The 26713-nt window shown below is 32.2% G+C and overlaps 3 protein-coding genes across 3 annotated transcripts in view; all 3 read left to right on the top strand.

The window, feature by feature from the left end:
• Positions 1 to 2910, top strand: part of LOC111698679 (puromycin-sensitive aminopeptidase) — an 18954-nt gene extending 16044 nt beyond the window's left edge. Inside the window, exons 20-26 of the mRNA XM_023469077.1 lie at positions 193 to 283; positions 427 to 584; positions 670 to 776; positions 1020 to 1142; positions 1591 to 1677; positions 2188 to 2245; positions 2720 to 2910. Of these exons, the coding sequence (XP_023324845.1) occupies positions 193 to 283; positions 427 to 584; positions 670 to 776; positions 1020 to 1142; positions 1591 to 1677; positions 2188 to 2235 (614 nt within the window). The 3' untranslated portion in view covers positions 2236 to 2245; positions 2720 to 2910. The remainder of the gene's footprint in view (positions 1 to 192; positions 284 to 426; positions 585 to 669; positions 777 to 1019; positions 1143 to 1590; positions 1678 to 2187; positions 2246 to 2719) is intronic.
• Positions 2909 to 21718, top strand: LOC111698678 (armadillo repeat-containing protein 8). The gene is made up of 22 exons (XM_023469076.1): positions 2909 to 2999; positions 3725 to 3799; positions 4090 to 4142; positions 4748 to 4790; positions 5560 to 5643; positions 5780 to 5842; positions 6221 to 6261; positions 6373 to 6562; positions 6961 to 7100; positions 8593 to 8722; positions 12166 to 12258; positions 12447 to 12545; positions 13052 to 13157; positions 14139 to 14221; positions 15216 to 15300; positions 15695 to 15834; positions 16579 to 16752; positions 17249 to 17380; positions 19452 to 19537; positions 20346 to 20439; positions 20781 to 20820; positions 21149 to 21718. Exons 1-20 carry the CDS (start codon positions 2925 to 2927, stop codon positions 20434 to 20436), a joined length of 1983 nt encoding a protein of 660 aa, XP_023324844.1. The 5' UTR covers positions 2909 to 2924; the 3' UTR covers positions 20437 to 20439; positions 20781 to 20820; positions 21149 to 21718.
• LOC111698677 (ras-GEF domain-containing family member 1B) overlaps positions 21415 to 26713 on the top strand; it is a 21683-nt gene continuing 16384 nt past the window's right edge. The window contains exons 1-7 of the mRNA XM_023469075.1: positions 21415 to 21501; positions 21969 to 22172; positions 22384 to 22491; positions 23098 to 23202; positions 24551 to 24610; positions 25078 to 25374; positions 26255 to 26349. Of these exons, the coding sequence (XP_023324843.1) occupies positions 22384 to 22491; positions 23098 to 23202; positions 24551 to 24610; positions 25078 to 25374; positions 26255 to 26349 (665 nt within the window). The 5' untranslated portion in view covers positions 21415 to 21501; positions 21969 to 22172. The remainder of the gene's footprint in view (positions 21502 to 21968; positions 22173 to 22383; positions 22492 to 23097; positions 23203 to 24550; positions 24611 to 25077; positions 25375 to 26254; positions 26350 to 26713) is intronic.

The raw sequence follows: 26713 nt of genomic DNA, 5'->3' as shown, positions 1-26713 counted from the left end.
TACAGTCGNACTGCTTACAGAAACAATGAGGGTAACATCTATGGATTTCAGGTTTTTTTTAGGCCCACACGGTTTTTGAGATCCCCCTGGAATGAAAAAAAATTGGCCCCCCCTGAACAAATTCCTGACAACGCCCCTGGTTCCTACTTCACCTAACATGAGATATACAGAGTTTAGTTTGTGATCTTTTAGGTCGGTTTGGTTCAGCAAATGTTGGAGGAGAGGTGAGTCTTCTCTTTAGAAGAGAAGAGAGAGGGAACGGAGATGTTTCTAAAGATATCAGGTTAGACTTATACTTGTACTTATATTTTTACTGATTTTTAAAAGCTTTTTTCAAAACTTTTGTTTTTCTGAAAAAAATGGATGGATTGTGGGTAGTTTGCTATTGTTCTTGCTTTTTTCTAATCATTGTTATTGTTTGATTAGGAAAAGTGTGTACTGTACTGTAGCTCGTACAGGAGGAAAAAGAGAGTTTGATTATTTCATGAAAAAGTTCCGTCAAGCGGAGAGATCAGAGGAGAAAACATTGTACTTATCAGTACTTTCATCCTTTACAAATACTAGTCTGATCCAGGAGGTTCTAGGTAGGGATAGATAATTGGATTATTTTACAGTATTTAATGTTCTTAATAGTTTATTCGATTTTGAAATTATTTTTATCACTTTTAGAATGGAGTTTATCAGAAGAGGTGAAGCTTCAAGATAGAGTTTTCCTCATCATTAGTGTAGCAGACGCAGGCCCTGATAGCAGACTAGCAGCTTGGAGATTCTTCAAGGTAAGCATATTAGCAGACATAGTTTCTTATAGCAGCTTTGGATATATTATGGTAGATAGTATAGCAGACACAGGTCCTAATAGCAGATTAGCAGCTTGGGAAAAAGTCCCAGTTGGGACAGTTTCTATTCTAAATAAAGGAACGGACATGTATAAGTGAAGTTATAATGTATTGCATGCTGCATAATTATATTTTATAGTAATAGTAAGAATAATATTAAACAATCAATTTGACTTTATCTAGGATAAGATAAGTATACTGAGGACCCAGTATACTAGTGGAGGTATGCTTACACGACTAGTGAGGGGTGTTATGAAGAACTTTAACAGCAAAGAAGACCTTCATGAAATAAAAGCTTTTTTCAAGGTAAACATAATATGTATAGTAGTAATCCGTCAACGGGACGATAAAGTTACTTCTAAGGTCGACAAAACTAGAACATATTTAATTAAAACATTTGTACCCTGATGCCAGGCTTCATTTATGATTTAGTATAATCATTTTGAATCTAAAGTATGGAAAAGGACATTCTTAAAAGTTTGATTTGATTTGATTTGATTTGATTTGATTTGGTTTGGTTTGATTTGGTTTGATTTGGTTTGGTTTGGTTTGGTTTGGTTTTCCCTATTGTAAGGAATTTTTTAGAGGTTTGAATTGTTTATGTTAACTTTTATGGAGAAAATAAATAGAGTCCCATTCTGCTTTTTTACTTCAAAAAACATCAAAAATTATACTTGTTTCTTTTGATTCATAGCCAAAGTCTTCACGAGTAAATTTTAGTTGGAATTTTATCATATCTTAAATTTTATTGTAGATAAATGATTTGCCCGGAGCAAAAAGAACGATTGATCAAACCATAGAAGATGTTGAGAATTTTATCAATCTCCGGGACAAAAACAAGGTATTAATGTTTTTCGGAGGAATAAATTGGAGTTTTTATAATTGGGAACTTTTAAATATCGGGATTAGGGCTTGATCCACTCTTTTTCTTAATCTCCAGATTAAATAATGCTTGTTCTCCTCTTGTTATTAATCTCCAGAGTCCGAATTTAATGAATTTAAGCCGCGTTTCAAATCCCAAAACCGGTTTCAATTAAGTGCCGGCTTGAATCTTGAAACATTGAATACTTTTTAAGTGGAACCAGCGATATTTGATCCGCGGCTTAAATTCTTTAAATTCGGCCTCAGATTAATTAACAGATCAGAGCTGGGAACTTTAGAATGGATAACCTTTAACCCCAACTAATTAATCCGAATATCCGCTGTGGAAACTTTTTATTTTAGTCCGTAATCCAATTTTTTTTTTTTGGATATCCGAACATAATTTTAACTGAAGTATTAAGCGAACATTTTCAAAAATTGCGGAGTATTGTATTATATTTTTCCTCTTTTTATTCATTCATTTGTGTAGGAGAGCATCCTCAGGTATTGGAGTGGTCTAGGGGAAGCTGAATCATAGTCAGACACAGGTTTATAGCAAAAATATAAATACTTGAAAGGGACGTCGGTGTAATTTCAAGTAACCCTCCATTAAAGAGACAGCATGTCCAATTCTTAACTCTACACTTTAAGTTGTCTGTGGGAAATATTATTGTTTTTCTAAATAAAATTATTTGTTTTTTATTTTGAATTCTTTTTTATAGTAAATGTTGGATTTTTTTTAGTCAAAATGTAATTAACGGAAGTTAGAGAATTTATATCTTCAAGAATGTAGAAAGACCGAATTTTTTTTAGTTGAATAAGGGGAATTGGTAGCTATTTAAGTCGGGTATCATTTTTAAATGACGTCAACAGTTCCTTTAAGGGAATTTTGAGTAAATTAGAAATTGGTCTAATAAAATGACTCAATTTCACCTATTTACAAAAAAAATGCTAGCCTAGCCCGTGAGAGCTTAGGAGCAGTCAGTGTATAGCTGGTTTGGGCTTTAACTGTTTTTGTTTAGGAAGAATGAGACTTCCTAGAATCAAGAACACATCAGATATTAAACAAGGCTGTAATCTTCTACGGGTACCTCAAGCCCCCTGCTTGAAGCACCCCAACGTCTTTCCCTTTCGTTTATCATACAATTATTTGAATACTGACATAAATGTTATTTTTTCCCTGTTGTTAAAAAAAGTCAAAATTATTTTCAGAGAAATGTTTTAAAAATGGTTTGTGGAACTATGGAGGTTGTAGTTCCGACCGCTAGGTGGGATTCACTCTACGATACACGACCAGAAAAGGTTGGTTCTGTAACATTACATAAATCTAAGTAACAACTCGTTTAAAAAGGATCATGACCGATTCACTGCAGTACTCTTTAACTCTTAATTTAGTTAATATTGTGGGATATGTTGCAGTTTTTCTTTATTGCTTCTGTAGCAAGAAATCCGCTAGTCACTTTTGCAGAGAATGTGAAACGTACATGCATCTCTAAAAAAAGAAGGGATCACATGAATGTACGTTTCCGATAAAACTTGATTCAGAGATCAAAAATTTACTAGTAAGAATATTTTATCTATGGTAACATGTTCAAGGTAGAGATAGCAGTTGCTTGTTTAATGAACAGTATAATTGGTAACAAGTTCTAGGTAGACGTAGCAGTTACTTGTTTAATAAACAGTATCATTGGTAACATGTTCCAGGTAGAGGTAGCAGTTATTTGTTTGAAGAGCAGTACCGTTGGTAACAAGTTCTTGGTTGAGGTAGCAGTTACTTGTTTAATACACGGTAGCATTGGTAACACGTTCTAGGTAGAGGTAGCAGTTACTTGTTTAATAAACGGTATCATTGGAAACATGTTTTGGTAGAGGTAGCAGTTACTTGTTTAATGAACAGTATCATTGGTAACAAGTTTTAGGTAAAGGTAGCAGTTACTTGTTTAATTAACAGTATCATTGGTAACATGTTCTAGGTAGAGGTAGCAGTTACTTGTTTAATTAACAGTATCATTGGTAACATGCTCTAGGTGGAGGTAGCAGTTACTTGTTTAAAGAATAGTATCATTGGTAACCTGAAGCAGAAGGAACTGATAATAGAACAGGAAAATAAACCTTTTTTAAACTTCTCATTTAAAAGCTCTCATGATAATTTGCAATTTAACGATTAGAATTTATAAATTTAGCATTTTTTCATTTGAGTATTTTTATTAATAGAAGCACGTTGTCCGGTTCCCCATTTATTTATTATTATTAAGTTTTTTTATCATATTTTTTTATTAATATTTCATTCATCCTTGTTAACTAAAAAAAGAATAAAATCTATTGTTTTCAAACAAAGAATATTTTTTGAAAATCTATTTTTATCAACTTGTTGAAAAGGTTTGTAATAAAGGGACTGTTGGCTAGACTGATCAGTCTTCTAGTGGATCATGATGTTCATCCGAGGTTATTTTTTCCCAATAATGTTTAGTAGAGTATTGTTAATCTTGAACGCTTGATCTCGATATTTTAAGTGGGTAGTGTTGTGCGTTTGACATAAAAAAGCAAATTTTAAAATAAAAAATGTTGAGAACATTTGCTCTTCTAGACATTTTGCCAAATTTTGACCAGGAAAGAAAAAGAAAGTAAAGGCCAAAAAACGACCCCAAAACGATGCAAAAACTAACGTGTTGTTACAATTAAAATTTTTTTTTTAAAGATTAAAGTTTTATTATAGTAAACCTTGATAAAAAAATGGATAGTTTAAAATTTTAGGATAAATGCATAAATCATTCAATTTAGTTATCTCTGCAGGGTATGACCACCAGGGGATATTGATCAAGGAATTTAATTAATCCTTAGGTCTGTTTAACATGGAGATTAGTCCCGTGATTTACAATTCAAAAGTTCAAAATGAGTATAACAAAAAAATGGAAAATATTTTTGGAAAGTTTGAAACTTTTTAATATTTGGGTCTAAAACTCAATTAAAATATGGCTGCCAATAAGGAGCCTTCTACAGTACTAAGGAACTAAGAAAAAATGCCTTTCTGACTAATTTTTTAATTTTAGGATCAAAACAAGTGTTGTTCATATTATCAGTTCTATTTCCAAGGAATGGTTTAAATAAATTTCTTTTAAAAAGAATTGACAAAAAAGGATCGTCAGCTTTTTCATCACGAAGCAGCTGTTTGTTATTCAGTTTCTTAACTGTAATTTCAACTTTAATTCAAAAGAATTCATAAAAACACTAGTTAGCACTCACTTATTTTCTCCCAATTTAGCGAAGAAAACATTTGATAAATATAAGTTAACCTAAAAAACGTAAATAAACTCAGAGAAACCAATTTTTTTCAAAAGGGGGAATGATTTCTTGGGAAAATATACACCCCTGTGCCCTTCTCTCTCCAATCTTCCGTTTTTCTTTTATTTATTTATTAAGATATTCTTTTTTATTATTTCAGGATTTTTATACTTCAATAGCTTTAATTTGAATCCTGCCTTGTACAAAATACCCGCCTACTCTGCTCAGCCCTATTGTACAAAATACCCGCCTACTCGGCTCAGCCCTATTGTACAAAGTACCCGCCTACTCTGCTCAGCCCTATTCAAAATACCCGCCTACTCTGCTCAGCCCTATTCAAAATACCCGCCTACTCGGCTCAGCCCTATTGTACAAAAGACCAACCGCCATTTTTATTTTATCTTTCTTTATAAAATTTTATTGCTCAAATGTGCTCTTTTTGTCTTTAATTTAATAGATGTGCATGAAATGTTTTTATTTTCTTTTGAAAAATCAAATCTGAACTTTATCTTCTTGAATTTTAATGGAAAAAAATTGGAGTTAATCCAAATAAAAAGTATGAAATTTATTTTACCTGTAGGGATCGGATACAACAAGACGTTCTTTACTAGATTCAGGCGTTGTTAAAATTCTTCTAAATGGGCTCAACTTTTCAGATCTAAAGGAATTAAGAACAATGAAACACGAAAATATATGTTTTTTTTCTTTTTGTCACTTGTCAAATGTCGATTTTTGGCCACATAATAATAAATAGTAATGTTAGAAATTTTTTGTTGATAAATTTGTTGATTAATTATTAGTTGACGGAAGCCTGCTTACAGAGCCTAGTCTCCATATTTAATATGAAAAATCCACCTGTAGAGGTATTTTTTAGTCTTAATATTTTTATAACTCTCCATTTTTAGGTCCTTCTTCTACTTTGGTAAATATTTGATCAACCATTTTCAGTTCATTTTGAATTTTCTTGTCAATAATTAAAATTTTAATTAAACAAATCATTTAATTTCTGATACCATTCAATCTTCTTTGTCCTTTTCAAATTTTGGTTTTTTAGTTTTTGCAAAACCAATCAGTCTTCATTCCATGATCTACATCCGTATTATTACTTTAGATCATGTAGATCATGCAGATCATGTTGATCATGTTGATCATGTCGATCATGTCGATCATGTAGATCATGTAGATCATGTAGATAATCTAGATTAAGACATTTCACATTTGAAAGGAACATTTATTTGCAGGTGATATATTCCGATCCCATCGTAGTTTCTCAAATATTAAGGAAACAATCTTGCCATTGACAAATATAATTTAGTGTTTAAATTAAGATAAAAATGCGTTCACAAACAATGATTTTTAATTAAAGTCAAAGTGGTCATTATTGTGTAACCAGTTTAATGCCGCAATCAACTAATTGTGGAATTGCGGCCTGTCGTCTTCTATCTGCTGGTACTATGAGTACAGAGCAGCAGAATATACTGGTGAGCGGTGGAGCTCCTAATATATTGTGTAGTCTGCTTAGCAGCCCGGTCACAGAGGCGCAGCTCAGTGCGCTTCATTGTCTTGCTAAGATTGTATACCAGGAAAATTGACAGTAAACTAACATAATATAAAATTTTATATTTTTTTGTAAAACTTTCTTATTGCCCCTCTTTTACAGGGGGAAAAGTGGATAATTTGACGTTTTCCATTTGTTTTAATTATATGAATTATCGTGCACAAGTTAAAATATACTGATCTGTTCCAATTTTTTACCTTTCATACTAAAACTTAAGGCCTAAACCCGGACTTTTACACTAACTGCCAACTAATATCTATAATTAAAAAAATATTATTTGTTACGAACTGGGTGGAAACTTATGTCTATTATAAAGCTGCAAGTTTCGATGATTTTACTAAAAACTTGCGCACTGCAAGCAATGTTAAAGCCAATTAAAACACCCAGCAGTCAGCGCCAGAATTTACTGAAAATGTGCACTAGAACGAGAATGCCGCGCAGAAGTATTTGATTACCAGTGATCATGGTAAACAGCTTCTGAGTCTAGTTGTACAGTACACAAGGCGGGAGTACATAGAGGAGATACAACTTGAATCCAGCAGAATACTCACATATATGTACAGGTAGACATTCTTATTAAAAATAAGAGTCTATCTGAGGGTTTCCAAATTTTCGTCCAATCTCTCTCGCGAAATTTTCGTTCAGTCAACGAAATTTTAACGAAAATCGAAAATGTTCTCACATAAATGTAGTATGTACGCAACAGGTAGACTAGACTAGACTTTCTTCTTAAAGGGGCAGACCGGCTATGTAAGGTAGTTAAACTGAGTATGCAGTGTTGTGGACAAATTCTTTAGGATTCATTTAAGACATGTAAAACTTTTTAAACATCTGTAAATTCTGAGTTTGAGCCCAAAGTTGACGTTCAAAATGGTACTTTTGGGTGGGTACGTTTTCAGTTTTTTTTTAATTATTAAATAACGACGACATAAAATGTGAACAAAATTTTACAGTAAACTAATTAGTTGTTGAGAAACAGTTTAAGAAAATAAAAATTAACTCATATCATTAAAAATAAGTGATATCTTATTCTATTATTAGTTTCTATAATCTCTCTTTAATCACAAAGATTTTCTGCAGATTTTCTGGAATTTTTATAAAAAAAGACGATCTTTGAAGAATTTGAAGAAATCTGCGAACAAATTCATAGAAAATAGGAAATTCAACATAATGATAAAAAAGGAAATAATTAATTCTAACTTCAATTTATTGACAAAATTCTTTTGATAAATATGTTACTAAACAGTAAACATCTAATTAGTTTACTGCATAATTTTTACTATTTTTTTCGTCGCCCTTATTTAATAAGTTTAAAAAACCCGATTCTGAAAACGTACCCATCCAAATTCATGACTTTGAATGTCGACTTTGCGCTCAAACTCAGTAATTATACATCGTGGAAACGTTTTATATGTCTCAAATGAAGTCTTAAAGAATTTGTCCACAACAATGAATACTCAGTTCAACTACCTTACATATAAAATATTAATTAAACAACGTGGTTCAGTGAATACTCAAAGGGACAGTAAACTCAATTTAAAAGTGGCCTTTCATTTATGGAATAGCAGAACCGATTTACATGTGATTTTTTTAATTGGCATTTTTCTATAAAAGTTACTTGGGGACTACTGCTTACAGAAACAATGAGGGTTTATTTTCATAATGAAACAATTTTGAAGATAGAAAGACTACGATAATTATTTGATCGAATTAATTCAAATAATTATATATAAATTACGAAAAAAAAATAAAGAATAAACTGTCGATAAAAGATTCATTACCTTCCCCTATACATAATGAATCACTGCCTTACGCAGAAATTAACTGTTTACTAACTGATGTTTGTTTACATAAAATCTACCATCTATGTTACTGTTTTTACGCAGAAACTAGGTTCTCAGCAGTCCAAAAACGCCAAAGATAAATATACGCAAATCCTATCCCCCACGTTGTATTCTATACAACCTTGATTAGTATGAAACTAGTAACTATGGGCGTTTAACTCCCCTTTTTCAATGTTATTAGTGGATATTCTGAAACTATAATATTGTACAGGAGTAAAGTGCTGGAGAAGGAGGATGTGGTGGTGTACAGGGTTCTACCCTGCCTTGTCAGGCTCTGCAAGAAGGAGGAGAAGGTTGAGAACAGGATAGTTGCAGCAGAAACCCTGGCCTACCTTATTCAGGTTAGTTACATGGTACTCCATCTTCACGCCAAGGGAAAGCTGATGAATTATAAGTCGTTAATGGTTGTTAATAGGTGGACTGGTTAACCTATAAACCTTCTCGGTTATTCATTTTGTTACCCTTCTAATAGTTGATCTTAAAATTCAGAGAAGTTGAAATTAAAAAAGAATAAAGTAACTTGTCTTATAAAGGTTAGTAATAACAAAATTCTCCCCTTTAGACAATAATCCACAGAGCTGTTAATATTTTACTCAATTATCCCAAGGGACAGGACGATAATGTTTGTTTATTAATACGCAACACCTTCTCGGTTCTTGATCTCATTACTCTTTAAGCATTTTATCTCAAAATTCAGAACTAAATTCAAGGCAGAAGACTTGATTAAAAGATTTTCTGGTCATCTCTCATACTTTGTGAGTAATTCTGTATGTATATTACTATCCTGTCTTGGGTTATCACAATGTATGTGAAAATTGTCAGTTTAGACCAATAATTGGTTTCCTTCTATACAATATACATTACGTAATACACTTCCGTTTATATACTCTAAACATCTATTTACTCATATATCTTTCTGTTCATCTAAATATCTATCTATCTATTCATCTGATGTATCTATCTATTCATTTAATATATCTATGTATAATATATCTATCTATTTATCTAAATATCTATATATCTAATAATCTAAATATCTATCAATGCATTCATCTAATATATCTATATATTCATCTAATTTTCTATCTATGTATTCATTAAATATATCTATGTATTCATTTAATATATCTATCAATTCGTCTTAATATCTAAATATCTATTCATCTAAATATATATTTATTCATTTAACATATCTATATATTCATCTAAATAGCTATCTTTCTATTCATCTAATAGATATATCTAACATGTTTATAAATTAATGAATGAATTGATTTGATTTGATTTGAAATGGTTAAAGTTTCATGTCTATTCGATAGTAATTACTGTAAAAGTTTTTGGTGTAAAATTATGATATTGATATTATTATTATTATTAAAAATCAACCTACAGGTTTAATGGAATGAAAGGGGGGGGGGGCAGTTTGCAGTCACTGTAAGGGATGGAGAAATATTTGTTAAAAAGATAAAGCCTAGTTTTATTATTACTTTTTGATTCGCTAATTGTCGGTATTAAGTGTTCCTAGAATTTTTTTATTTTATTTTTCGGACGAAAAGACAAATTCCAAATTTGTTCGATTCTGTATGTATGCGTAATTTCAAGTTACCCTTAATTTATAGCGTGGCATGTCTGATTCACAACGGTACCCTTAAAAGTTAAAAGCATGAATCAGATATCCATGTTTATATATAGTTTTAAAAACTGATTATTTCTAAATGTTGTTTCTCTCTGCTGCAGGTAAATAATTAAGGAATTTTTAAGGGTTTACGGGTACTTTTGGGAATCAGTCAACCCCCTCTTTAAATGGGGGAAGGGGTCACTTAAAATTGATTAAATGACATCTAATTTGGTCCAATATTTCATCTTATTATCCCGATTTACAATGTTTAATGCATTGCTTAGGATTAGAGGTTTTGGAATAAAGAGTAGGGATGTACAATGCATTATTAATGAATGAATAGAGGATTTGATTACGAATACTATTTCGAAATCTATCCTTTTATGGATCGAATTTTCCGCGCTTAACACTTATATATTCGTGCGCATCATTTCTTCCCGCTGAGCGCGTAGACAAGCGCACAGCTAGTGTAGATACAACTGTCAGGCCTTGCGCGTAAATTCAACTTGTTTTGCGTATTTTAAGATCAAAATTGCAAATAAACCTTTGAAATGGTTGAAAAGCGTTCTATAAGGAAGATTTGTGTACAAATCCTAATTTAAACCTGGAAATACACGGGCCAGTGAACACAGTGAGCACCGTGCACCTGTTCTACGATACTGGTTTATTATACATTAACAGTTCTTCTTCCTCTACACTGTACAGTGAACAGTGTACACTGTACACTATTCACTATACACTGTACACTGTACACAGATATAAGAAAAAGTGGCATTCTTGTGAAATGAGCAGCATCGCAAACCCTATCAAACCAAAAGATGTGTAATTTTATCTAATATGCACAATCGTGGTTATGCATTGCAATAAATGCAAATAAATACAGACATAGAAAACTATAAAGAAATAGGGCTTAAAGGGACTGTCGTGGAACTGTTTAGTGATCCTCCGATTCACAACATTAACTTTGATACCTTGAACTTCTCAATATTGTTGGAGATGAAAACTGTTCAATTCTGACAATTTCTTTATTGTTTCTGCATGTGTAATCATTGTTTAAGTCACTTATGTAGAGAAACTAATAAACTCACTTAACAGGAATATCTAATTCATACTTGATCGGGAAAAGGTTTTAAGGGTACCGTTGTAAATTGGACCCACTTCTCGATCATTGGAGGGTCACTCTAAATTGCGTACACAGCCCCTTTATTACTGCAAGTCAAGTTATTATTCTTAAGGAGCATGAAACACAGACTTCTGTGAATCAAGGTATTATCCGAAATAAACATGAAACACAGACTTCTTTAAGTCAAGCTATTATTCGAAATTAACATGAAACACAGACTTCTGTAAGTCAAGCTATTATTCGAAATTAACATGAAACACAGACTTCTGTAAATCAAGCTATTATTAGAAATAAACATGAACACAGACTTCTGTAAGTCAAGCTATTATTCGAAATAAACACGAAACACAGACTTCTGTAAGTCAAGCTATTGTTCGAAATAAACATGAACACAGACTTCTTTAAGTCAAGCTATTATTCGGAATAAAGACGAAACACAGACTTCTTTAATTCAAGCTATTATTCGGAATAAAGACGAAACACAGACTTCTTTAAGTCAAGCTATTATTCGAAATAAACATGAATCAGACTTCTGTAAGTCAAGTTTTTTTTCGAAATTAACATGAAACTCAGAGTTCTGTAAGTCAAGCTATTATTCGAAATAAACATGAAACACAGAGTTCTGTAAGTCAAGCTATTATTCGAAATTAACATGAAACTCAGAGTTCTGTAAGTCAAGCTATTATTCGAAATAAACATGAACACAGACTTTTGTAAGTAAAGCTATCATTCGAAATAAAGACGAAACACTGACTTCTGTAAGTCAAGCTATTATTCGAAATAAACATAAAACACAGCGATTGTGTAGTTTGCACGGCGTACACATTTCACAAAATAAGTTTATTTTGAATTTTTTGGTAAAACATCAAATACGCATACGCATTCCAATTTATAGTAAAATATTCGAAAGTTAGAAATATATAAACTCTTGAACATTCCACCAACACTTTATGGGAGTGTTAGCAAAAAAATCCGGGGAAACGCGGATTCGATCGCTACTGATTTTACTTTTCGAACACTCCCTCAAAAATAAATATTTTCAGGTTAATGTTGAACTTCAACAGATTGCTGCAATCTCAAACCATCTGATCCCAACTGTTGCAAGTTTCCTAAAATGGGCTCCAGAACCCAAACAGGTAGGTTTATATACAGGGATCATTGAATAAGATATCCAATGGATATTATCCATTGTTTTTCTTCCTTCAAGGGACCCCACAATTGAAAATAATAAATGCATGAAGAGTTCACAGCAGGATACAAAAATATAAAAAATACAAACATACAAAACATTATTTTGGAATTCCAACTCATTCAGTTATTTCAGAGATCTGGAGGTATGACCAAACTGCAGTTAACTCAGCTAAATCAGAAAATCGAAGAGGACGCGAATAATTTGAAAAATCTACGCAAAGCTGCGTTCAATGTAAGTTGGCAATATTCCCTTGTTTCGCTGCGTCTGCAGTTTATACGGTCGGCCATTATATCAATACAACGAAGACGACTTTTCTATTTAAGTTTTGATTTCTAGCAATCTTTTTCCAAATAACAATTTTCTTGTTAGTTTGTTTTTGTTTTTGTTTTTGTTTTTACGTTTGGAAGTTTCATACCTTGTATTTTATTTGTTTGAAAGTTTGGAAGTTTTATTTCTAACATTTTACTTGTTTGAAAGTTTCGACTTTTCGTATCTTGTATTTAGTTGTTTTTAAGTTTCGAGTTTCATCTCTTGTATTTTAGTTGTTTGGAAGTTTGGAAGTTTCATCTCTTGTATTTTAGTTGTTTTCAAGTTACGAAGTTTCATCTTTTGTATTTTAGTTGGTTGAAAGTTTCGAAGTTTCATCTTTTGTATTTTAGTTGTTTGGAAGTTTCGAAGTTTCATCGCTTGTATTTTAATTGTTTGGAAGTTTGGAAGTTTCATCTCTTGTATTTTAGTTGTTTGGAAGTTTGTCTGCTGATGATGAAGATATTAGGAAAAGATTAATAGATACGGAACCTTTAGTTGATACTGTAGTAGGAGCTCTACAGGATAATGATGAAGGTAATCCAGGAGTTCTTATTTATGTGCAGTGCTTAGGTTCCGGATCCGTTGGATCCGTAAAATTTTGGCTTCATTCATCCGGATCCGCAAAAATATTCGGATCCAAGGGGCAAAATATCAACCAAAAGTTGCACAAAAAAATTTGTTCTCAACCCAAATCTGAAATGTAAAATAGGAGATTTCCTTAACTCTAAATGGTTCATTAATGGGACCGTGTTTGAAAAATGAAAGGGGGAATAGGATGAAACCTGAGAATCTCAGGCGTTTATTTTGCATTTTTAATAGATATAATTAATAATATAATTACATATAGTCCGTGAAGTCCGTATTACGTCACCAGAACTTCAGCCAATGCCAGTGCAGACGGAAATCCCGTGACCAGTATACAATACTTTACTTGGGCTCTACTTCAATAATCTGCCAAATAAATGGCAAATTTGCCAAAATTTAAATATGTATTGCGAAATCTAGTAACTGAAAATGTGCAAATCCCCTTTAAAGGCGCCTGCAAAAATGTAATATGCAGATTTCTTTGCAAAAATTGAGCAATCTGCCTGCTTTTGTTTTAGGCTTTCCAAGAATCCAATGATTGGAAGTAGGTCTAAATATAGATTTAATCTGAGCTGTTTGACAATCCATGGCCATTTGATTTAATTTGTTATTAAAGTTAGTCTTACTGAAACTGCTTCTTGTTCTTCATGTTACTTGCTAATCTTTAAGATAAAAACTCAACCATTGTCCGAATTTTATGAATTTAAGCCGCGTCTCAAATCCCTCAAAAACCAGTTTCAATTGAGCGCCGGCTTGAATCTTGAAAAATTGAATAAAATTTTAAGTGGAACAAGTAATATTTATTAAATTAATTTTTAATCCAATCAAAGGCTAATGGGTACCGTTGTGAATCGCCCATGGAAAGCTTTTTAAAGTTGAGTCTTTCGTGAAATTTTTCTCGAGTGTCTTTAATAAAACCATTATTACTAGATTGGAAGGAAGTAAAGATGGCGGCCATACGTTGCCTTCATTCTCTTTCAAGATCAGTTCAGCTTCTCAGAACTACTTTCCAGGTAAACTTCAAACCAGAGTTAGGACAAGGTGGGACCTANGGGATCTTAAAGCATTAAAGGGACTGTAAGCATAATTTCGTGTGACTCCATGCAAAGATTGCAATGCTCGATTCACAACGGTACTTTTGAAAGCTTTATCTGATCAATAATGTAAAAGATATGTTGCTTTTTAGTTTTTTTTCTGCAGTAGAAATACTCAATTAACTTTTGTAGAGCACCCATAGTTGAAAATAATCTGTTTTCTAAGTTGATTTATAATTCTTAATTGATCAGACAAAGCTTTTATGGGTACTGTTGTCAGTCGGGCATCGTCATCTTTCCATGTAGGATCACTTGAAATTACGCTTACAGTCCCTTTAAAGTAGAGAATAGCAGCGTGTTCTTGCTTTGTTTTGAAACAGTTAAGGTTTTTTGACTTTCCAAGAATCTGAGATATTTTATTTCATTTCAAAATAGTGTCCTGAAAAGTTTTGCTTTTGTTAAACTATGCAAGATTAATGATTTGTCAAAATAATTCATCCAATGTTAAGATTTATCTTATTTGATATGGATCCGGATCCTGGATCCACTGATTTTTAACAAGAAGAATTCAAAAATGGTTTTTCTTCTTATTTCGCTTATTTTTATGCTAAAACTCGATGAACCATTCAGAAAAAAAACTTTTAAAAATCTCTTTTTTCAAAAGTTCAGATTTAGGTTTTGAAAATTAAAAGTTTTTTTCACAGTTTTTATTTTGCCAGAAACAAAGAAATAATCAACTATCATTCCTAGAAGTCAGGACTGAGCCTTCTCTTGAAATATAATTGTTATTTCAATCATTAAACTACTACTTGGTTTCGACACATGTCTAACGTCTAGTGTGACAACAAAATATAAAGAATCGCAATTATTTTAAAAAGTTAAAAATTCAGGATTTTTAGTTTATACTTCGTTAACAAAATTTAAAAAAAAATGGACCGTGTAAGGTGTAAATCAACTCTGATATGGTTAATAGGTTGAGAGTGTTCTTGTTGCTTCCTCTACACTCTGTAATCTACTCTTGGACTTTTCACCAAGCAAAGAGAAACTTCTTGATTCAGGTAGATAATGGGATTGTTATTAGTGGATATTGGTGGATAATGGGAGTTCCAAGAACTTTAATCCGATCTGATTAATGTGAGTCGAAGAATGAGTTTTTTTTTTCAATATTTTTATTGATTGAGATAATTTGAACTATTTGGAATCTCCGAATCACTGGGGAACCCCTAAATTTCTGGATAAAATTGCAAGTCCAAGCATTTCTAAAATTAATTTAGGATGGGATTTTTCAGAAGAGAATTTTTTTTCTATAATCTACTCTCAGTTCAAATTAAGAACCTTTTGGAAGAAGGAAAGCTGTGTTCTTTTTTTCTACTTTATTATAAATCACTTTTTGGCTTCAAGGTTGTTTCTTTGGTTTTATGGACCACTGTATGAATGAATTTGACTGTCTAGGTGCTGTAGAGCTTCTATGTGAGCTGACCCATCAGCAGGATCCTAGTCTGCGCTTGAACGGAGTCTGGGGACTAATGAACCTCTCATTCAATTCAGAGCAAAGGATCAAATCTCATATTATGACAACATTGGGGACAGATNGGGGGGGGGTGGGGGGTCTTATAATTCAAAATTTAAAATATTTATATTCAGAGCTTGAATTGATATTTTGTGAAGTGGAATGAGTCAGTTATAATCAGAATTTTATTAATTTGAATTTTCTATTTGTTTCTTTTCTTTTCTGTTCTACGAATTTTTCAAAAGATCAATTTTTTCATTGACCAGCGAACAAAAAGAGCTCAGTGTAAAGGGAATTTCTATAGTTTAGGGAACGGTTTGATAACATTAAGACTATTTGTGTTATTAGATCATTTTTTTTCATATTAAGAAGATTATATGTACTTGTATGTGTCTTGTGGAACATTGTTTTTTAACAAAATATTCAGGTTCTTCTGCGTATTTTTTTCGGTTCAGCCGTTTCCAAGGTTTTTTAGCTTAAAGATTGACTTTATATAAATTTTCTTAGTAGTTTCAAGTGACCAGTCAAATAAAGATGTTCACGTCAAATTCACAAAGATACTCTTTAAACCTTATTTAATCCATAATGTAGAAGATAGTTTCGTTGTCTAGCTTGAAGAGTGTTTAATGTTTAATTCTCACAATTTCCTTCGTTGTGTTAAGGCAAGAAATCTACAAGTTACTTTTAAAGAGAATTGCAAATGAAAATAACGAATTCTAGATCAGCCAATACGTTTAAGGGACCATTGTGAATCGGAAATGCCATTCTAATTAATGGGATCGCTAAATATTACGTCTGTAACAGTTCTTTTATGAATCATATTCCCCAGGTGTTCCGTCTGTTGTCAGATCCTGGAATCCAGGTGGTGATGAAGACCTTGGGCCTGCTGAGGAACCTGCTCAGCAACGACAAGCAGCATATTGATCATATTTCCAGTTTATATGGGAAACAGCTGATGCACGCAGTCGTCTTCATTCTAGAGTCGGAGAATTCACCAGAAGTACGCAGTAAATTATTTGTTTAAGTTCTTTTTTTACCTCTAAAGGGCTTTTTGATTTGAATAACTTCAGGAAAACAACGAGCACCCTAGGTGATTTTCATGTTTAAGTTGTGAACTCAACTTAAACTCTTAATCTTTGGAATAACTTGAGAAACCCAACTACAGTCAGAACCAGAAAACTCGGGACTAGGAAGACGACTTTTAGACTTCTGTAATTGTGCATTGTAAACATGATTTAATAACTTACTTGTTCAAATATTTGGTTTATATCAACATAGAATACATTTAAGTTTTGCTATAATGCCGTCTTCCTTTTTCCACAGTGTTGCTGGTTCTCACTGTAGCAGATTATATCTTCTTAATTTTCAAATTTTTTTAAGATGGCCATGAAATAACTAAGAAGTATAATATTTTTTATTTCCACCTACAAGAAACCCCATGAAATCTTGAATTCAAGACTTAGGTCATGAAGAATATAAATAAACGTTTGTTTTAGGTAAAAGAACAAGCCCTCTGCTTGCTGGCAAATATTGCAGACGGAGACACGTCTAAGAAGTTAATTGTTGATAACGAGGATATGTTGAAGAAACTTAAGTCCTATATGCTCCATAATAATACTAATCTCCAGGTAGTGATTATTTCGCTCCATAAAAATACTAATCTACAGGTTGGGTTTATTTTGCTCCATAACAAAATTAATCTCTAGGTAGGGTTTAATTCTCCATAGCAAAACTAATATCATGGTAGGGTTTATATGCTCCATAATAATTCTAATCTCCAGGTAGGGTTTGTATTCTCCTAGATAATACTAATCTCCAGGTAGGGTTCATATACTCCTAGATAATACTAATCTCTAGGTAGGGTTATAAACTCCTAGATAATGCTAATCTCTAGGTAGGGTTTATATGCTTCATAATGATACAAATCTCCAGGTAGGGTTTATATGCTCCATAACAATACTAATCTCCGGATAGGGGTTACATGCTCCATAACAATACTAATCTCAAGGTAGGGTTTATATGCTCCATAATAATACTAATCTCCGGGTAGGGTTTATATGCTCAATAACAATACTAGTCTCCAGGCAGGGTTTATATGCTCCATAATAATACTAATCTCAAGGTAGAGTTTATATACTCCATAATAATACTAATCTCCAGGTAGGGTTTATATGCTTTAATTATCAAGGATCTCTGATTTTGTTTAGAGATTTCTCAGAATATATGAATTAAATCTATCTTCATCAACTTTTCATATTTTCTGAAAATATTCTTGAAAAGAATAATTTTGCATTATAAAGCTATTTTTTAAAGTTTCTTAATGCATAATATAACATTACAAATTACCAAATTCAAACTTCTATCTAAAACAATTACCCGAAATACAAAAAAAGCATTGTTTTTTTTCTTGTGTTGTTTGTTTTCAGAATAAATTATATTATAAAAATCAGATATATATTCACCATTTATATTTGTCTAAAGCAAAATTACATTAAACAATATAAAAGTTTACAATATAATACTAATACTCTTTTCTCTGGATATTGCATTTTATGATTGACAGGGTTTGCCAAAAAACAGGTGCAATACAAGACTTTTTGCATGAGTATAGTTTAGTTTTTTAGTTATTAGGTGGTTCTCAGAAATGGAGTTTCTTGGTCCCAGTCTAGTGTTTTTCGTTTTCTAAGAATGTGGTATGACAACAGCACTGTAAGGCTAGATTTTCACACTGGGTTTGCAGTACTTATGCAGTTTCTTTAGATTTGCTTTATTTGATGGTGAGATATATCCTCTTGAGCTGATTTCAAAAGGGTGAACAGAGACATCCCTAATTGTTATATCCGTGATAAAATGTTCATACTTGTTCATCTTTTGAGTGTTGGCATTTTTGATATTTGTTTCTAATGGGACAGTAAGCTCAAAAATATCTATCTTTTCCTCCATTCCATCGATAATTACTAGATCTGGTTTCTCTGCGGTCACATGGAGGTGGGGGGAACAGTCCCCCTCCCTGGAAGGGTATGGGACGGGATGTCGGTATACATCTTTACCAGTGCTTATGATCCATTTAATTTTGATGCGGATCCGCCGGATCCGGATCCGGATCCTGGATCCGCTTTCCCAAAAAATGGATCCGGATTCGGATCCGGATCCAGGTCATTGATCAAAACAAAATTTTATTTTAGTTCAAATATCTTTTCATACATAAAAAAATGTTAAACATTTTAACATTTTTTGCAAGATAGAAACCTGAGATCCTGAGAATATTTTTAAAATCTGTTAAACAATTCAAAATAAGATATTTTTAAGGAAAAATAACGCTGTTTTGCACATTTTGAAAAATAAAATTGTGCTTGGATCCGGATCCGTGGAGCCAAAATAATGCGGATCCAGCGGATCCGGATCCGGATCCAAAGCACTGATCTTTACCAAATTCAAACTTCTATCTTAAAAAATTACCCGAAATCCAAAAGAAGCATTGTTTTTTTCAGAATAAATTTTATGATAAAAATCAAATAGTTTCTGGGGTTCTGAGTTTCAAGAGACTCCATAATAGATGTTTTTCAAATATTCTTTTATTTCGACGAGCAAACAAAGGCTTTAAGGGTACCGTTATAAATCGGCCATTCCCTTCTTTGCATGGAGGGTCACTTAAATTTATGCTTACAGTCCCTTTAAAACAATTTTTTAATTTGTTAGACTGCTGCTGTAGTGTGTATTCAGAACCTAGTCTGGAGAGAAGAGGATGGAAGCTGTGAACGTCAGGCCAAGCTTAAAGATATTGGGTAAGACATCTTTTCAATATACTGAACTAAATGAGAATTATGTTCAGTATGTTCAATATACTGAACTAAATGAGATTTATGTTCAGTGTGTTCAATATACTGAACTCAATGAGAATTATGTTCGGTATGTTTTAGCTCAATGAGAAATATGTTCAGTGTGTTCAATATACTGAACAAAATGAGATTTATGTTGAGTGTCTTCAATATACTGAACTAAATGAGATTTATTTTCAGTGTGTTCAATATACTGTACCAAATGATAGTTATGTTCAGTGTTTTTAATATGCTGAACTCAATGAGAATTATGTTCAGTGTGTTCAATATACTGAACTAAATGAGATTTATGTTCAGTGTGTTCAATATACTGAACTAAATGAGAATTATGTTCGGTGTGTTCAATATACTGAACCAAATGAAAGTTATGTTCATTGTTTTCAATATACTGAACTCAATGAGAATTATGTTCGGTGTGTTCAATATACTGAACCAATTGAGAATTATGTTCAGTGTTTTCAATATACTGAACCAAAAGTTAGTTATGTTTAGTGTTCAATATACTGAACTGAATGTGAACTATGATCAGTGTTTTCAATATTTTGAACCAAAAGTTAATTATGTTTAGTGTTCAATATACTGAACTAAATGTGAACTATGTGTGTTCAATATACTGAACCAAAAGTTAATTATGTTTAGTGATCAAAATACTGAACTAAATGTGAACTTTGTTAAGTGTGTACAATATACTGAACTAAAAGTTAATTATGTTAAGTGTGTACAATATACTGAACTAAAAGTTAATTATGTTTAGTGTGTTCAATATATTGAAACAACTGCTTGCAACTGAGGATACTGATCTATTTGAGAAGGTTAAAACAGCTCTCCAACAAGCATCAATGTGACAGGTAGAGCAAACAAAAATAAAAAATCTAATTTTTTAAACCAACCCTTCAATATGTCGACATATCATCCTGTCTTGGGCCTGAGGGAAGACTTAAAAGGGTTGTAGATTAAATTAAATTAAACCAATTAAAGTTGAACTTCATATTAAACGTGGCATTTCCCATCCACAACGTTACAGTTTACACCTATCATATCTGAGCACCAATCTAAAAAAGTGATAAAATCTGTTATTTTTATCTATTGTTTACACGGCATAATTTCTCAAATCACTTTTATTCAAAAATGCCACTCTTTTTAGAAGAATGGGTACTTTTACAAGCTCTTGTATCAACTATTTTTTCAGGGGGTTGAATCTTCTCTCGGGGACCTCAGTGAAAATAAAGGAATTTGCTTTGTTTTAAATATCACTTAATATTGTATTAAATTATTCTGGTTTTTCATCCGTTGTTTTAAATTCAATTCATCAATCTTTACTAAACTGTCTTTTAAAATCGCGAACATACCCTTTAAAGTGGCTACTTTTGTCATTTGTTTTGTTGGATAATGGATATCCGACAAAAGTTAGGATTCCTAGGCTTTGTTTTCTACTCGGGCAACAGTTCTTTTCACACCGAAACTTGCTCCAGCCTATCTGGATTTTAAAGACAAAAGTTTTGCCTTCAGATATAACTTAATTTTTATTTTGGTTTTTGAAACAAATTGCGGATTTAGATCGATATTTAGAGGATTTTCAGCTTCTCAGCCTCCAGACTTCAGAACCTTTATGGCAAGTGAACCTCGGCCCTGTAGACCAACCTCAAGGAGTTCAGCCTCAGCAAGATCATAGTCCTGAGGATGTTCTTGATCCTGAGAACCTGTCTGATCCCGAGGAGGATGTCCCTGGTCCTCTGCTGAGAAATGTTCTTGAAGAGGATGAAGAGGAGGAGGAGGATGACTGGAGTCCTATTCTGCCAAGGAGGGACGGGATGCAGAAATATCTTTAACTTAGAGTTAAAATTTAAATCAAATAAAAATCATTATTTTGCTGGGTGTCCTTGAAACAATATGATTTATCATAAATTAAGGTTAAGTAGCTCACGGGGCTAATTTTATTTTATTTAAATACATTCCCCCTATTTTTGACCAATTTTTGAAGGCAGTTAATTTTTGTTTTTTTTGTTATTCAAATGCGCAACTGTTATTCTATGTTCTTCCCCTTATATGGTTAGAATTTTTTATTTTGAAATACCTGTTATTTTTATATTGGCTATTTATCTTCTAAACAAGTATACATATATTTAAAATAAGCTTTTCTTGAGCTTTGTTTTAAAATGTAACCTCAAAATTTGTCAGATTTCTTCAGCTTAACATTTTCTTAATCGCATGTATTCAAACTTCAATTGAAATTTTAAATCTACTAAATATTGTTTTAAATATTGAGTATTTGCCTTTAAAAGAATAGTTTTTCCTTAGTTCGGTACCTATTTGGAAACAACCTGGTTATAACTGATCATTATTTATATTGTTATATAAATATTGGGGATAAATCGAGATTTAATCATCTTAAACTTAAATTTCCATTCTCATCCATCATATTTTTCTGGATATTATTATAAGGTTTTTGCAAATGCATGTATTTTTCCGTTATTCATGCACACTGCACATATATATATATTATTTAAATGTATTTATTTTTTTCAGAAAATGATACTAAATAAAGCATGATGTCGAAAAGGAATTTGACCCAAGTCTGAAGGTACTTTTTCTATAAGTTATTTTTCAGAAATCATGAAAATTGTCTTTTTTAGTTACATTATCAAATTTTTTTCTTTTTTGTCAGATTCTTTTTAGAAAATAAACCAATTTAACTTATTTTTTTGCAACTGATCATTGATCAATGATTATCTTAAAAATGTTAAATCCACCATTTTTTTAAAAATTAAAATTCCGCCATGTTTTTTTTCAAGATGGCGGGCGAGCTGGTCAAGTACACGAGTACGGCTACTGTACCAGTTACTGAGGATGAGGCAGCGGCTGCAACCGCGGCGGTCCGGGAGATGCTCGGGCCAGGACAGGTAGATCTATTTTTGCATTAAGTGCAATTTATCCCAGCTTACTATGGTAATTTGGTAAATAAAGAAGGAGAAATGATTCTCATTCAATAAATCATTTTTTTCAAAGATAATACTGCAGTGATGATAGGTCAGAAAGGTTAACTTAAGGGTTTTTTTTATAGTTCGCTAAAAACCGAACAAAAATTGCTTAAATAGCTAAAAATGAGCCGTTATGATAATAACTTTTTTTTATATTCTACCGTTAAATTTAAGCGAAAATGACAATGTTTGAAAGGGATATGAACTAGATATAAAAAATAAGCTAAATTAAACAGTTAAAAAATAAAAATTTTTAAATAACAGAAAAACAGCTTTTTCTAGAAAAGTAATTGAAAAGCGTAGAATTAAAATTACTACAAATTTTAGTTTTTAATGCATAGTTCAAACTTATGTAAGATATCATTAATATCTAGCTTCAATGATTAGTTTTAATCTCAAAATTAAAAGTATATCGAGAAAAAAGAAAGTTTAAAAATTAGTTTTTGAAAACTTAAAATCAAATATTCAAAATCTGAATACGGATCCAACTAAAATGGATCCTATTCCTTAACACTGAAACGTGTGTAGAAGGTTGTGAGTGTGGAGAAGAACGTGTGTATCCGGGAGGAAGAGGTTCTTCTCGTCAATGGTACACCCATCACTTTGGAGGGGGAGGAGGGGAAGGCGATCAAGGTTAGTCTTATAGTCACTCTTTTGCAGCGATACATAAAAAAAGCATTTATGGACTGATGGAGGGGAAAGGTTTCAGGAAGGGAGCAAAATTTATCTTAAAACTTTAGCAAAAACATTTGATGTGTACAATAAATAAAAAAAAATCTATCTGTTTCTAAAATTGCCTCTTAAATTAAGTTCTGTGTAACTCTACCCCAACCAGTGGCGGCGTATGGGAAGCTGGTGAAAGANCCCCGTTTTATTAAAAATTTATTCGAATATAATTAGATTTTCTTGCTTTTTTCAGGAAGAATTCGAAATCAGTTACATAAAAATAATCAAAATGCCTTTAAAATTCCAGGGTTGTAAAATTGTTCATAGTTTAGCTGTACATTATAGCACAACATTATAGCACGTGTGCTATAAAGTTTTTTTTGGTTCCCGGATTGTCTCAAAAAAAAATTTAAGATATTTCCAAAATATATTTTTCAACTGAAATGAAAATAAAATTGAAATCAACTTTATTTACTCCTGCTTTGAAATATGACAGTACACAAACGTTTCATAAAATTACCTATAACACTATTATTTTGGTACGACGTGATATAAAGTTTTTGGATTTAAATTTTCTCTATATCTCGAAGGTTCTCGCCTTCTTAGATTATAATTTGTCCCTCGCTAAAGCTCTGAACAAATTTAAATTTAAAAAGGCTTGAATCTTCTCGATAAAGAGAACATTTATGTCTAAAAACTTTATAACACTACGAACCAAAATAACAGTGTTTTAAATAGTTAATCTATCACATTATCACATAATTTTCAAATTAAAAACATTGAAAAAATCTTTAGAATTACGTCCACGAAGTTAAAGTACATCTTTATCCAAAAAATACAATTTTACAGAATTTGATGATTTAAAAATTCTGTTTTTATTGTTTTCTTGTCTTATAGTCCATTTTGATTTTTTATTGATCTTGATTTATACGTCAATTGTGATGTCACTTTCTAATTAAAGATGTTTTAAGTAATAGGACGTCTATAAAAGTTTGATTTAATTTGAAATGTTTATTGGAATTACGTCTGTGAAACCAAAGTTTGATTCAGAATATCTGTTCTCTGCAGTGTTCAGTAATGGTGGGTATAATTTAATATTGGCTAATTTTTATTGTTGGGATAATTAAACCTTTCATTTAAAAATTGGCATTGAAAAAAGTTAATTTTAGGAATTTAGGAATTGTCATTGAGAAATTATTCCATTAAAAAGTTACCAGGTTCAAACCCTCCAAATATTAGGACTCACAAGAACAACCCATACTGGACATTGGAAAGCAAATCATCATAGTTCTGATTTTATTTTATTATGTTGTAGGATTGTTTGCTGACAGGGATAATACCTAATCAGGATCTTATTAACCATCTACTCTTGAAGGTAAATTATTGTATTTTGCTAAAAAATGCATGATAGATATTACAATTAAACATTAAACAATCACAACTTGTAAAGCTGTCTTGACCCGTCTGGCGAGCTTAGGATGTTAAAAATTTGATTTAATATAGGATGGTATCAGTCCAGTTTCTGCGCGACAAAAAATTTTCTGAAAATCATGCTTACACTTGGCTTGCCATTTTCAGAATACCTGTTCTTACATGCTTAGATTCGGAATTCTGGAGAATTTGCCATTTTTTCTGTCAGAAAGTCAACAGAGCTGAAAACTTTAGAATGGAATATCCTTAATCCCGATCGGTTAATTAATCCGGGAGATTAATAACAAGAGGAGAACAAGCATTATTCAATCTGGAGATTAAGAAAAAGAGGAGATCTCGATATCCACCATACTAAAGTTTTTTAGCTCAGGTTATTCCTCTGTGATGTGTGGTTATATATTCTTTTTCTAGGCTGGTCTTCTTCAGAAACCTGTCAAAGTGAAAACAGAGCTAAGCGTTAAAACCTCCAACACTCAAGCAGAGAACGTCTTTCTGCATAAAAACGGGAAAATCCTGGACGAAAATTGCAGCGAAAAAACGGAAATTAACGAATATTCGTCGCGAACGGAGGAGGAATGGTTGCCGATATCGACGGACGAGCCGACGGAGACCGGTAAATTGTTGCGGGACCGGCTGAAGTCGGCAGACTCAGATTGTGTTCATGATCGGCTGGAGAATCTGTGTCGCCAGAGGGCAGCAACTTCACAGGTAGGTTTTTATTGATATAGAGTAGAGGTCAAGATAAAAGAACTTCTGTATCAGGTGCGCAACTTGACATTCAGCCAAGGTGTGGGGGGGAGCACAACTATTTCGCGCGTAACGCGAAAAAATTACTGAGGATATTTTTTCATATTTTTTCGCATTTTCGATAAACTTGTCTATTTCTTTAACTATATGGACCTTAGTTAAGAAATTCTTGCCCCCTCCCCTTACAGGGGGCAAGCTTTCTTAAGGGGGTGCATGCCTGGCCCCCATTCCCCCCCCCCCTAGTTTCTGTCTATATATAGTTGACTTTGTTATTAAAAAGACGACATTTACAATAGTATCCCTGCACATATAATATACTACTTTTGAAGCACATACCAATTTTAAAATCACCAAGTTTCGATATTTAAAAGGTAAACTATTACTTATGAGTACTTAAATATTTTTAAGTTTTTGACGCATAAAATATATGCTCAGTTGTTGTATATTAAAGCAGTGCTTTGGATCCATTTAATTTTGATGCGGATCCCGATCCAGATCATTTCTTTAAGATTTACTGAATTTTTTTCACAAAAATAATTTTTAAATTTTTTGTTTTATTTTTTTCACTTATTTTTATCCTAAAACTAGATGAACCATTGAGAAATGAGGAAATTTTTATAATCTCAGGGTGGCCAAAATGTACGGATTGTACGGATTGATTTTTTTTAAACCCTAAAATTGTACGGATTGTACGGATTTGTTTTCAAATTGTACGGATTGTACGGATTTTTATCCTGGAAAATACACCGTTTTTTTAAATTTTCACTCATTGTCGTCTTTTAAATCCACATCATTTGTGGATATGGATATTGTTCTTCATTTTCTGATGTTCCTTATTATTTTAAGTGATGGATCCCGTGTTCCTGGTTTATGCTGGAAGGATGGAATTGTTGTTTCTGGAACGTTAGAGGATCTTATACATAATCTTGTTCCAAGGTAGGATCCCCATCTTCCTCCCCCTCCCCCCCCATCCCATAATGGGTCCGGGGGTGACAGTTCTTATCATTAAGTTCTTCTAAATAATAATATATGCTATGACAATATAAAAATAGAAAAAAATATGAAATGTTTTCAATTGACTTATTTGGACATGCAAGCCACCCTTATTTACATTTTACAATATGATAAAATATTTCATACATAAATTATACTTTTTAAATAATAATTTACACATGAAATAAATATGCTGAGGTCGAATTTAAAGAATTTGAGCCGCGGCTTAAATTTAATCCATGGCTCAAAAATGGTTGGTTTCACTTTAAGTTGTATTTAATTTTTTTAAGATTTAAGCCGGCGCTCC

Source organism: Eurytemora carolleeae, unplaced genomic scaffold (genome assembly GCF_000591075.1).
Source record: "Eurytemora carolleeae unplaced genomic scaffold, Eaff_2.0 scaffold300, whole genome shotgun sequence".
NCBI classification, from domain to species: domain Eukaryota; kingdom Metazoa; phylum Arthropoda; class Copepoda; order Calanoida; family Temoridae; genus Eurytemora; species Eurytemora carolleeae.
This window is presented reverse-complemented; position numbering and strand designations above follow the sequence as displayed.

Coding starts and splice junctions, on each gene's coding strand:
- LOC111698678 (XM_023469076.1), top strand. CDS start 2,925: ATGGTTTGTGGAACTATGGAGGTTGTAGTTCCGACCGCTAGGTGGGAT. Junction 5,644..5,779: donor TCAACTTTTCAGATCTAAAG/GAATTAAGAACA, acceptor ATTAATTATTAG/TTGACGGAAGCCTGCTTACA. Junction 14,222..15,215: donor TTCTCAGAACTACTTTCCAG/GTAAACTTCAAA, acceptor TATGGTTAATAG/GTTGAGAGTGTTCTTGTTGC.